The sequence below is a fragment of the Panthera leo genome, chromosome A3 (assembly GCF_018350215.1).
Source record: "Panthera leo isolate Ple1 chromosome A3, P.leo_Ple1_pat1.1, whole genome shotgun sequence".
In the NCBI taxonomy this organism is placed as follows: Eukaryota; Metazoa; Chordata; class Mammalia; order Carnivora; family Felidae; genus Panthera; species Panthera leo.
This window is the reverse complement of record NC_056681.1, coordinates 1,221,172-1,234,378: the sequence shown is the minus strand read 5'-3', so window position 1 is coordinate 1,234,378 and position 13,207 is coordinate 1,221,172. Positions and strand designations below refer to the sequence as shown.

At 54.2% G+C, this 13,207-nt stretch overlaps 1 protein-coding gene across 2 annotated transcripts; it reads left to right on the top strand.

Annotated features, from left to right (window-relative positions):
• Positions 1-6,131: 6,131 nt before the first annotated feature.
• Positions 6,132-12,860, top strand: GID8 (GID complex subunit 8 homolog). Of its 2 annotated transcripts, none has more exons than XM_042930457.1 (6): positions 6,132-6,577; positions 6,891-7,030; positions 9,564-9,694; positions 10,724-10,920; positions 11,225-11,422; positions 12,195-12,860. In XM_042930457.1, exons 3-6 carry the CDS (start codon positions 9,577-9,579, stop codon positions 12,366-12,368), a joined length of 687 nt encoding a protein of 228 aa, XP_042786391.1. In that variant the 5' UTR covers positions 6,132-6,577; positions 6,891-7,030; positions 9,564-9,576; the 3' UTR covers positions 12,369-12,860. The 2 variants fall into 2 exon arrangements, with proteins under 2 accessions (XP_042786391.1, XP_042786392.1); XM_042930458.1 differs by having other exon boundaries at positions 6,834-7,030.
• Positions 12,861-13,207: the final 347 nt, after the last annotated feature.

Below are 13,207 nucleotides of genomic sequence, written 5' to 3'. Positions count from 1 at the left end.
GGTCGGCGCCGGGAACCGAGGCGCGGGGCTAGAGGGGCCGGCCGCGTCCGGAGCAGCGCCCCCGCGCGGAGGGAGGAGGCCCCGCCCCGCGTGCGCGCCTGCGCCTTGCGCCGCGGCTCCCCGAGTCCGAGGGCCGCAGGCGCCGGCCGCATTCGGGGGGGGCCCCCGGGCCGCGGAGCCCCAGGCTGGCTTTGCGGCGAGGAGGCGGAGACGAGGATAAAGGAGCAGCCGCGCCCTCAAGTTTGTACAGCAAGCCGGCCCCCGCCGCCACCGGCACGCTCAGCTCGGGCACATCTGCCCGCAGGGGCGGCAAGGAGCGGTGAGGCGTCCGGGTCCAGAAAGGCAAAGGGGTCTGGCAGGTGCGCAGCCCTCCATCCGGATCTTCTTCACTCCGAGCCGAGCAGGGACACCCCAGCACCGGCCAGTCCCCGGATGCTCCACAAACATACCGCAGAGGGGAAGCGCCGGCACCCTCGGGGCGCTATGGACACCGAACACTGGCCCCGGGGGTAGAACTCCGTGGCTGAAGGCCTCTGCCCCCATTACGTACGTGTCTCTACAGCCCCCCTGCTCCCACGTTCTTTAGAAGCAGGAACCCCTTGGCTTTGGTTTCAGCCCGGGTCAAAAGGCGGAAAGGTGTCCTGTGTGCAGTAGAGCCGCACACAGCGAACCCCACAGGCGCATCCCTGACGCTTCCATGCGTGAGAACCACGGGTTGGGGTCAGATGCGCTTTTCAATCAACATCTATTTCTAAAGATGACAAGACCTGCTAGTTTCGGAGCCGGACTCTGGATTTTCTCCCAAGGAATACAACGCAGTGTTTTCTGCTGGTGGAATTCCATTAGGACCACCTTCATGGAATCCTGCAGGGATGGGCTCTCCACTCTTCCATCGTGACCGTCTTCAAGTTTGCCCCCAGATAGGTGGAGTGGGGAGTTTAGAGAGCAGACGGTTGGGAGGCGAAACCAGCTGGCACAAGCAGTGTGATCTTGGGCAGGGTGTCTGTAAATGGGGAAGACCACAGGAGGCCTCCCCAGCCAGGAGTTGGAATGGGGGAACCCCGCTCAGCCTCTTTAGTGGAGGAGCCTTAAATGAAACAAACCCAGCAGCAATGTCTCTCTGCAAAGGGAGATCGTAATAACTCCCAGGTGCCACGCGGGTGGGTGCTTGCAGGGACGGAAGGCACAGGATGAGGGTTTAGGACAGTATGTCAATCACGGCAGAGAACTGGGTACAGGACAGGGCACTGGTCTAGAAGTGTTCTCCTCAGTTCTTCTACCCTTGTCCAGAGATCCTCAGCCAGAGAACAAGTAGACATATTCTATCTCCTCTGCTATAGTAAAGCCCTGGCTTTGTGATCCCAATGAGAGGGAATACAACGTTTTCTATTCGTGCAGAACGATGCTCATTACTCCTAGCTTTCACAATGGTTCCTGTTACTCTGAGATGTCGCCCTGCGGATTCAGTGGAAAATAAAGTTGACTTCAGAAGAAATCCGTATTTTAATCTGTGAGGCATGAGAGCTGTATTTCCTTTCTGGTTGCTTTCATCTCTTAAGTTTCTAAATGAATCCACGCAATAAAAAAAGCCAGACAAAGTAGTGCCTGTCACAGATTTTGACAGAAAAGCAGTTGTGACTCTGTGGGCTTCATAGGCTAATCATAACACAAAGTATGTAGCAGAGAAAGTGGGGAGGAACAAGCCCAAGACCTTTACTGAGTCTGAGCCCGCTGGTGAGTGTGAGGAGGAAGGTCACCCCGACAAGCAAGTCCTAGGGCAGGGTGCCAGTCTCCTGCCATCACCCCTGGCCTGTGGGGCCTCAGGAGAGTTGCAGCTACAATGTACAGGCTGAAATTTATGAGATTTGTTTCCAAAATGAACAAGTACTTGGAAAGCCAAAGCGACTGTTTGAACTCAGGTCTGACAGGGGCTTTCTGGATTTGTCCAGAGCAGAAACATTGTTGGAATTAACTCATCCTCTTGCACGGCCCACAAAACTCAAACAGTGAAGGTGAGAAAGAGCACTGGAAGGAAATACCAACGCGAGTAACAGAGGCCAAGCCATCCGTGATTTCAAAAGGATTCCCAGAGCTTTATTCCGAACTTCAACAAAATCAATACACATAAATTACCTGCTCGATACCAGAACTATTTTTGAGTTGCAATTGGAACCAACTGCTTCTAAAATTTAGAAATCCAAGGAGAAATAACATCTCCCAAATCTGTCTACAGAAGGTGGGAGGCCAAGGGTGTTGCCTTTCATGGTTGTGCAGAGAAATGAAACATCTCGGGAGTTTGTCAGACAGAAGTCCCTCTCGTTCCAACAGAAAGCAAAGCCTTAAAGAATAAATGTAAGAGAATTTTAAAGTCAAGAAAGCAAAAACCAAAAATTTCCAAGTGCGTTCTAAGAAAGGAAAAGCGTGGATATCCATTGGAAAAAATCTCTGGGCTTAGACAAAAAGAAAAAAAAATCCTCGGAGCATATACAGATATAACTACGCACATACACAGACTGTATGCGTTTATGTGTGTCCGTGTGAGTGCATTATCTTTTAATTAAAAAAAAGGTGGAATTCCAAGCCAACACAGGTCTATCAATTCTTCACCAGCCAAGTCTTAGCGTACAAGTTCGTATGAAATGCTGTATGAATTCCCCAGGAAATCCCGGTGGATTAAGTGACTGTCACTCAGGCGTGCTGCCTGTGTCTGCTGGTCTGCAGCTGCAGGGCGTGGGCCCCCACCCCACCTGTGCTGCCCGCGCTCTCTAGGATCTCAGCAGGGGCTAAAGGATCAGGAAATAACTACTCTTGCTTTCACCCACCCGAAGAAACTCAGAAGCAATGCTTTCCGACTTAACGGTACAGAGTCTGGGAAGGGAGATACACCTGGGCCAGGAGGGAGGGCGGGGCCATACCAAACGCGCCGAGAGGCACGCTTCCACCGGTCTTAGAACTTTCGGCTGAGATGCGCGCGCGGCACCCGAGTACGTGCGGCACCACTAAACGATGATAAAATCCTTCCTTACTCTTCCATATCTTCGGGAAGAAACTTAAAGCACCGGGAAAAGCTGGAGCTCGGGAGCTGACCTCTCGGGGCTGCCTGCGTGGTTGTTGTGGGGACTCAGCAGCCACAACCGCGCACTATCCTGATGAGCCGGGTTTGTCTTTGCCAAATCTCCTTCAAAGCAGGGCCTTGGTTTTATGCTTTTGGGTTTTGAGAATAAGACAAAAACACCTGTAAAACACGGCTGCTGTCCTGGTTATTGAACAGTCTAGGATTTGAGTAGAGGAAGCACTGTGTATTTTATTCCCCCAAATACTTTTCCTTTCTGAAAACTCTTTCGTGCTCTTTAAGACTAATAAACTTTTCACGCGTCTCTGTAAAGAGCTGCTAATCTAATAAAATGAAACTCTCCACCCACGCTTGGGGGAACCATGGAAGCTCGGGCGGCTCCCCCTTCCACAGACCCACCTCCTTCCTGTCAACCTGGTCACTGCCCCAGGCGGTGGCCAAAGTGGTGCACCTCCCTACTGCTCTCCCCCCGACTCCTTGCGGCATGTGTCTTCAGGGTGGCCCCGGCTGGCCCCTAACCGTGCGCTCTACAGGGGATCTCACGCACACCTGGCTGCGCTGACCTTTACCTCTGCCTGTAGCGGGTCCATCCACCCACTAGTTCTGTCATCTCCACCTGATGCCTCAAATGCACACCAAAGCCTAAGGCATGCAAAACGAGCTCATGACTTGGGAGTCTCTCCTCCAACCAGGCCCTTCCCTGGTGTCCCGACTCAGTGATGGTCCCACCCTATAAACCCAAAAGCACAAGCCAGAGGCCTGGATTCTCCCTGACACGCCCCCCCCCCCCCCCTTCAGCTACCAAGTCCTGTGGCTTTAGAGTTTAACGTGCTCCTTGCTCTCCACATCTGCCGCTTCTGAGGTGTTAAACCACAACTGTCTTCCCTTCACCCTGCTCACCTCCCACCTCACCGCCACCTACCGCTGTCCATTCCCGCCATGTCACTGAGCTCGCTGCCCTGTCACCCACAACTGTCAAGTGAACAGTTTTTGGTGAATGTCACGCTGGACGGCCCTGCTGCACTCGATACTGCCCATCCATCTTCTAAAGCTCCCCACCCCCCGGCTTCCGGAGAGCCTACTGACCCCCTGGTCCCTGTCAAGCCTCTCTGCTGACCTAACGGACAACTTCAATGGATAATAGCCATACGTTGCTGTCCTTTAGGATCCTGGACTTCTTTGCTCTCCTTCCCTACAGTCTTTCTCTAAATACGTCTGTCTCCTCTCACACGGGGTCACCACAAAACCTCTGCTTTCAGCCTCATCGTCACTCCCTCGAGCTTAGCCATGTCCCCCAGGCACCTCACACCCGACAAGGCCGACACGGAGCTCGCCATCTCCCCGCCCCCCCCTCCTTCCAGCCCATGAGTTGTCAGGATGGCTCTTCCTCACCTGGTGCCCCCACCGTTAACCTCATCAACCAGGCTACAGAAGTGCCTTTCTCCGTCTTCCTGTCCTGTCAATCCATGAACTCGATCACGGAGGGCTGCGGACATTCCCTGCCCCATGACACTCCCTCCGTCCACTTCTGCCGAGGCTGCTTGTACTTAAAGTGGTCATTCGTCATTCACTCCTTCAACATTCTCAACAAATAGCTACGGAGCCCCCACTCCTGCATGTTTCAGCTCTTGAAAAGTTCACACGTGTGCTGAACTGGGACACATGATCAAGCATCAGCGACAGAAAATGGTGTGCTAAATGCGACAAACACATGGTTTAGGATGTGAGACGTGAGCCTAAAGGAGACAGGCTACATTCGGCTTTGTTCCGGGAAGGCCGTCCCCTTCTGAGGAGTCAGCCTGGAGAAGTGTTGTCCACGTGGCCCAGCTTGCGAACCCAGCGCTAAGAGAAGCAGCCGGTGGAGAACCTCCAACAGAAGGACGGCTGCAGTAGAGACAGGAGGAGCGGGGGCCACGAGGCTTTTGGCCCTGCTCACTTTGCACAGGCACCTGGGGGTCTCTGAAAGGTGTGAAGAGAACGGGCACAAGGAGAGACCACCCTGCCTGCTGCGTGCGCTTCATTAAAAACTGGTGGGACCCCTGGGAGGGGCAATCCCAGCAGCAGAGAGGCTGGGGACAATAAAAAGCAGCCAACGTCTAGACAGAAATAAGGAGGTGACATTTGCAGGACTCGGTAACGGGTTGGCCGCTGGGGGCACGGGCCATTAACCTGTGGCCCCCGGAAGGCGCAGCTGAAGCCTCTGTGGCCTGGAATATCCTATCTCCCTAGGGCACTAGCATTCAAGTGTTTGCTTGTGTGCCTCTGGAAAGAATTGTAAAAATCCGCACCCCTTCGCACACCGTGAAGTTGACACCTAGAATCGTACGCAGACTTAAGTAGCTGCAAAAGACGTCCTCACGAACGTGTACTCTCTGTGCGATTTGAACGGATTCGTGTCAAAACTTTGTACCTGCAGACTCAGCACACTGGATTGGAAACTACCCGTAACCAGTCATCCCTGTGAAACCTATGGGACTTCCTCTCGGCGAGAAGTCCGACAGCACCCCCGCGCTCTTCAGCTCACTTTTGAGCAACCGCACGAAACCATCCGATCCTGAGCTCTAATTCAGGAAGACGTCGGATTTCATGGGACGGAGCAAGGGGCTGCCCCCTCCATTTCCTTCCCGAAGCCGCAGAGATCTCGTAACCTTGCTTTCCCACAGCGGGAAAAGGAGACCCTGCTCGGACGCGGCCCGCGAGCAGGCACAGAACGAGCACACGCGCGCCTCCGCGTGTCCCCGCCGCCGCCGTCGCTGTCGCTGCACGCGCGCCCGCAGCCCTGGCCCCACCTCGCGCGGCCAGTGGACCGCCGGGCGGGCCCGGTTCCTTTGCCCCCGCAGGCGGCAAGCGAAAGCGCGCTCGGTAACCCCCGGGGCCCTCCTCAACCGACGGAACGAAGCGCTCCCGCCGGGTCGCGCTCGGGCGGCTCCTCCCGGGCCCGTGCGAAGGCAGGCGCCGAGTGCGGAGGGACCCCCGCCTCGGGGCGGCGCGGAGCACTGGCGCCTGCCCCCCGCCCCCTGCCCTCCGAGCTCACACAAATGACGGAAAGGGAGCTGGGACCTTCGCCTCCGACTCAGTCTAGATGTCGCCATCCCTGCGCGAAGTTCCCCCGCAACGACACCTCGACGGCGGCCATCTTGCCCAGAGTCGGCCGACGCCTTTTGACTCTCGCGCCAACCCGTAGAGCGAGCGCGCCGCGAGAAGAGTTCTGCGCAAGGACGGAAGCTGGAGTCTCGCGCTTCCGGGCAGCCGCCGCGCTCCGCCCCCTCGCGGGAGCGCTTGATTGGTTACAGGCTGGCGAGCCTGCGCTCTCGCGATCTCGCGGGAGGTGCCTGAAGGGGCGGCCGTCCGTGCGTCTGCCCTCCCGTTCCCCGCCCCCGCCTCCGCCGCGGCTCCCGCCTCCGCCACCCATCCCCGGCGCCTCGCCGCCCTCCCGGCTCGGCCGCCCCCCGCCCCCCCGAGCGGCCGTGGAGACCGCGCTGCGCGGGAGGCGGGATCCGCACGGTAAGATGGCCGCGGCGGACCCAGGCGGCCGGGCCGAGCTTCCCCGCGGGAGCGCGGCGGGCCGGGGTGGGGCTGGGCGGGGGCGGGGTGGAGGCCGAGCTGGGGGCCGGGGTAGGGCTCGGCGGGAGAGGCCAGAGGGGGCCGGGGCGGGGGTCGGGAGCGGGCTGGGGGCCCTACGGGGTCGAAGGTCTGAGCAGGTGGCAGAACCGGGGCCTTGTGGATTTGCACTGTCAACTGCCCCTTTTCTCCTGGCCAGAGCAGAGTCCTGACCCCACAGCGCTCGGGCGCTGTAATTCGGTGTTTATTCTTAAAGGGAGCGCATTTCGAGCGAAGGCTACAAGGTTCAGAAGTGGTCGCCAACTACAGCAGTGGCAATTACCTGAAGCACCGCACTCGTGTCCCTGTGAAGAGAACGATTTTTATGACCACCGCTTCAGAGCAGAAGCTGAGCTGGTGAGGACGCGAACTGCTTGCTTGGGAAGCAAGTGTTCCTCGGTTTCAGAGTTGGGAGGTTTGCGTGTTGAGTATTTCTCTGGAGTTGTTGCTGTTCCCAGATCGCTGTCCGTGCTGGGAGCGGTACTGGTGTGATTTTGGGTACTACGGGGATGGAGAGAGAGGGGCCTCGTTTGTCCCAGGTTACCTGGAGTTGTTGTCTGGAAACAGCAGAGTGGCCTGAGGGAATTACGCACCTGCCCGGAGCTACAGGACTTGGGCATTTGTAGGAGGAATGGCATCTCTTGGTTTGTCTCCCGGGCCGGCTTCCTCCTCTGGTGCTGAGTGTGGGCACCCTCCTAGCACCCAAGGACTTGGTCTTGTGCCCGTGCTCTCTCCCTGGGCGATCTTTGCCCAACTCGTGGCTTTCGATAGGTACCCTTGTTGGGTGGCTGTCTCCCTAATTAATGTTTCCAGCGCTGGGCTGGGGACCTATAATCCAGGTGCCTGCTTGACTTCTCCATCTGCGTGTCTGATAGTCAGCCCAAACTTGCTCTACTCCTCAAACCTGCCCTGTTTCTTTTTGTTTGTGGCCCGGTCCTGCAAGTTCTCAAGCTTGAAAGCTTCGGTCCGGCCTCGAGCGCTCTGGTCCTTTATCCCTCTGCATTCAGGCCGGCAGCACGGCCGTTGACTTGCGCCCACAGAATCTTCACCTGCTGTGTCTCTGACTCTCCTGCCGCTGCTCTCGTTTGATGGCTTCTCGCTGGCTTTCCTGCTCAGTTTTTGCTGCCCCACTTTCTCTGTTCTTTAATTTAAAAACATTTTTTTATTTTACTTTTTTATTTTAGAGATTGGGAGTGTATGAGCAGGGGAGAGGGGCAGAGGAAGAGACAGAATCTGGGGCTCGATCCCATGATCCTGGGATCATGACCTGAGCCAAAATCAGGAGTTGGACGCTCACCCGACTGAGCCACCCAGGTGCCTTTGTTTTTTGATCTTTTAATTTAATGGAGCGATTTAGCATGTCCTTGTCTGGCGTAAAGTGGTACCCATGATGTATAGATTACTTACGAGGACGGTGGTGGGCTCGCCATCTTAAGAGCCCAACTGGTGCCCCCAGGGCTGGCACCTCTCTGCCCTCCTTCCCATGGTCACCGCCTCCTGAGTTTCACGTCTTTACTCAAAACAAGAAAACACTTTGCCGAATTTGTATTTGTTGCTAAAGCACGTATCACGCGATTTGTGTTGTTTTTGTTCTTTGTAAAACTGTCTGCCACGCTTGGGTCTTGCTTTATTCGTCCAACTGGTTTCTGAGAGTCCTCCCTGTGGCTGTGTTCGTGTTTTAATTGTTCTAGTAAATTCTGTTAACGCGATCATAAGCCTTTCTCAGCAATCCTAAAATCCAGATAGCTCTGACAATCAGAAATTTTTTGTTTTTAACCTATTTGATGGCAAAATCTGCTCCGGTGAGAGCTTTTCCATCTCCATTCCACCCAGTGTGACTGCCCAGACGTTTCCCCGAAGAAGTCATATTTAATTGTGGGGTGTCACCCCAGACTGCAGTGTGCGTGTCATGTGACATATGCTAAGTCGTGCCGTGTAGTTCTGGGTACAGTCGGCAAGATTTTAACTTTTGGAACGGATCTGCCCAAGGGTTTTGGGCCTGGGATTGTGGTTCCCTGCTGCTTTTGAATGAACATCCAGGTGGGTGGCTTCCTGATTTTTGCCATCTTGAAAAGCGTGTCTGTGAGCAGGCTTGTCCGTGTCGGGTGTGCGGTGGTGAGTGTGGAGGACCTCAGTCTAGTGATAGAATCCCCGGGCCGTGAGGAGCGCGTGTGGTCCGCCCCGCAGGGAATGCCGGGTCTGTTTGCGTTTCCAGTCTGCTCTCACAGCAGCCATCAAAGAGCTGGAGGGAGCTCCATGTCTTTGTGGATACTTGGTATGGTCAGACTTCTGAATTTTGGTAGGTCTGGTGAATGTCTCATCGTGGGCTTCTCTCTCGGGCAAGTGTGTCATCGCGTTGAATATTTAGCTTATGTCCCTCGCGGTTGCCCTTCGTGCTTAGAAGAGGGTTGATCTAAACTCCTCCTTTATCCGGCGAGGCCTTACTTGGTACGACCCACCCCACGACTTGACCTGTCCATTCTGAGACTCTGGGCTCTTCCTCGCACCAATCCTATCTTCTAAATATGCTGGCCTTCTTTCTGATCCCTATATCTGCATTTGGTGCCCGGCACTTTGAATTTGCTGTTTTCCAGATAAAGTATCTTTCCACCATCTCCTTATTCCTTCGCGCTGCGTCGCCCTGTTTCACTCTGAAATGATTACGATTCTTAACGGAATTCTTAACATCTTTTTTTTTTTAATTGAAGTACAGTAGAGACCCAGCGTTTCTGGGTGCAACATGGGTATCTGATGACCCTGTAGGTTTCTCTGTGCTCACAAGTCTGGCTGTCATCTGTTACTACACAGCCCTATGAGGGACCATTGAGCGTGTCCTCTGTAATTCATTCCCGTGATCTTTGCTAATTTTTAAAATACTGTTTTCCTGTAGAAAATAAGTCAGAATGAGTTATGCAGAAAAACCCGATGAAATCACGAAAGACGAGTGGATGGAAAAACTCAATAACTTGCACGTCCAGCGAGCAGACATGAACCGCCTCATCATGAACTACCTGGTCACAGGTAACGGGCTGGCCATAAGGGTGCTACCTCTTGAACGTAAATCTCCCTTTTTGTATGTGTAGGTAGAATTTTACATTGGACTTCCTTGGTAGAATTGTGTTTGGGTGTAATAAAAACACACTGCTAATTTTCCTAAATTTGTAAATTGCCGTATCAAAGGTGACCTGTTCCAGAGGTGAGGTTGTTATGCCAGGTATCTGAGCTCTAAAGCAAAAACCTGTTTCTTGACCTTTAATATTTTTGCAGCTTATCAAGTGACTAAAGAACGTTCTGGAGTATGTTTAAACCCCAAGTAATTGATCTCTTTTGGCAAGTCTGAGAAATGATACTGGGCTGTTTCTAGAAGGTGTGCCTAACTCAGAGGAGAAAGGGGGAAGGGCAGAAGCAGATGGAAAGCAGCAAAAGGGGTCTGTGACTATAGTCCTCCTTGATACTGGGAAAGAAGAGGGTAATTTTGTACATGGTTGGAAAACACCGATGTTTCAAAAAGGTCTGAGTCTCCTTCCATTGTTCACAGTGCCTCGTCCCCCAGATCAGTCTTGACCGAGACTTCTCTGGGAAGGTGTTGAGGAAGTGTCTGCCTGTAGTGGGGGTGGGTGGCCGCACATGCTGCTTAGACGCTGGTGAGAACTGTCCACTCACAAGGAGGCAGGAGGGTCAGGCCTCTGCAGGCTGTGAAGGCGCAGCCGGCGTGCGCAGACGTGCCTGAACCACGCCGGCAGCCTCTGCCTGGGGTCGCAGCCTTCCCGGGGGAGCCCGTAGTGCACTGGGCTTCCCGGCGTGCACTCTTGCCCCTGGCTGGGGGGTGAACGGCGTCTCGGGTGGGATGGGAAGGAGTGGCGTACATGGTTTTCACTTTCTGTGTGGGGCACGGCTAGTAAATCAGAGATGTAAATGCCAAGTCCCTAAGACGGTGCGGGTCACGTTGAAGGTTATTGGTTTGAGGTGGATGGGCTTTCTAGGGATAAAAATGCTTTGCGTTAGTGTCTTGCCAGCTTCCTGAGCACTGAAGATGGTTTTCGTTTTCAGAGGGCTTTAAGGAAGCAGCAGAGAAGTTTCGAATGGAATCCGGGATTGAACCTAGCGTGGATCTGGAAACACTTGACGAGCGGATCAAAATCCGTGAGATGATCCTGAAAGGCCAGATCCAGGAGGCTATCGCACTGATCAACAGCCTCCATCCGGAGCTCCTGGACACAAACCGGTATCTTTACTTCCACCTGCAAGTGAGTTTCAGTTGAGAGGCGTCTGGTTGGTGGACACTCGATGAGGTTACGTGTGCTCGTTTCAGAAGTCATGCGACTAATTTGCATTAACAGAACGTTGTTTTAGTTTTCGTGGGGAAGGGGCTTAGGTTAGCCGTTGTCTCGTGTATTCCAGAAGCCGTTTCTTGTTCAGGAGCGTTAATGTCATAATTCAGGGCTGCTAGAAGTTGTCACGTAAGACGTCCTTTGGCTAGAGACTAGAGCGCGTCACCGGGTGTGCCTGTCTGGGCGCGGTGTGTAAGCCTGTCTGCCTTTGCCGGCCCAGCAACAGCACCTCATAGAGCTGATCCGCCAGCGCGAGACGGAGGCGGCGCTGGAGTTCGCGCAGACCCAGCTGGCAGAGCAGGGCGAGGAGAGCAGGGAGTGCCTGACGGAGATGGAACGCACTCTGGCCCTGCTGGCCTTTGATAACCCCGAGGAGTCTCCATTCGGAGACCTGCTTCACATGATGCAGAGGCAGAAGGTAAGACCGACGGGTCCTCCTTCCCTCGGTGGGTGTTCGGGGCGGGACTCTAACAGGCACAGCTGTAGAACGAACGGAAGCCGTGTCTGGGCACGTGACACCCAGTCACGACGGCACTGATTCTCCCGTCCGGTGTCCCCTTTCCCTGTGTGAGCCGGGAACTGAGCACCGTGACGTCACACACGGCAGTCGGACTCTCTGTCTCAGCTTTTCTCGTTCGTCTTAACCTCCTTCTTGTTTGTTTGGAGACTCTTAGAAGTAGGTGTCCGAAACACGTTTTACTTAAAATCCCCTATTTGCTTGTGAAGCTGTTTGTCTCCTTGCTGCTGCTTCTGTGTTCCAGCCCCCACGACGGTGCATTACTGCCCCAGACGCGGCCCTTTACTCCCGTGGCCCTTTCCTGCCGGAAGGGAGCGCCGCTCTCCAGGCCGCCGCCACGCGGGTCCTCCTGTGGCTTGTCCCGTGGACCTTGTGTCACCCCACCCTGCTCATTCCTCCGCCCCGGTCCCCTCAAGCCTGGCTCACAGCATGTCACTGCTATCCAGGCTGGGTATGAGCCCCACCGACCAGGCCGCGAGCTCCTCCTGGGCAAGGAGCGTGTGTTTAACATCTCCTGGAGGGCCTCACGGTCATGGGCTTCGTATTCATTTGAATAAGTAACCGTCTTCTCCTGTAAGTAGGTTTTAAGAAGTGTAAATGCACATTGTAACTGGTCCTGCTGGCGGGCACTCTGCACGTGTGGTTGTTTTTATCCGACGTATTTATTTTCTAGGTGTGGAGTGAAGTTAACCAAGCTGTCCTAGATTATGAAAATCGTGAGTCCACACCCAAGCTGGCAAAATTACTGAAACTACTCCTTTGGGCTCAGAATGAGCTGGACCAGAAGAAAGTAAAATATCCCAAAATGACAGACCTCAGCAAAGGTGTGATCGAGGAGCCCAAGTAGTCTGTGCCGGTGGCCCCTGCGCCCCCACCCCCCGACCCCCACCCCGGACCGGACTCAGAGCAGCTGTCTGTGACTGACAGGTTACCGCAGTAGAGAACTCTTTCTTCTCCCTTTTCCTGGATTTTTTTTTTTTTTTTCGACCTGGCATCTTTTTTAAAGGGAAAAATGGCCCTTCTGAGCGCTGGAAAACTTGCAGTGAGAGACGCGGTGTCTTTGGAAGTGTGGCGCAGACCGCGGTGGGCGCGCTGACAGCGGGGACGGGCCGCATCGGCCACCGAGCACTCTGTAGTTCGGGAACGTTGTTGAACGGAGGCCTCCCTCGCAAACCTCTGACAAGCACTGATCATTATTTTGCTTTCTGTTAGCTCGTAGGCAGAAAATACGTTTTCTCAGATCTGCTAAGACTCGTCAGGCCTTTGTGGAGAAGGTTTCTCTTACCCCTTGGTTTTTTGTTTTTTCATAGGAAAGACTATATAAATTTGTAAATCCTAATTCAAAGACTTCTTTTGTGTGAGGGTATTGAGTTTGGTTTGTTTCTCTCTGGTCTGGGTGGTATGGCTCCTGGGGAGATGCGTGCGTGCGTGTGTGTGTGTGTGTGTGTGTGTGAGAGGGCTGGGGCTGTGTGTTTTTTAATTTTTTAAATCTATATTTTGGTGCTGGTTGTGGTGAGAGACTCTTTCTTAGCGGATCGATGGACCTTCTCTTGTAGGCAGTTTTGTTGAAAATAAAGGTTTCTCTTTGATTTCGAGAATGACCACAACGGCCTCCAAAAAGTGTTAATCCTCTCAAATCTTTTGCTTTCGGAGCTCACGTCTCGGTGCCGGGACAGTGACTGACGG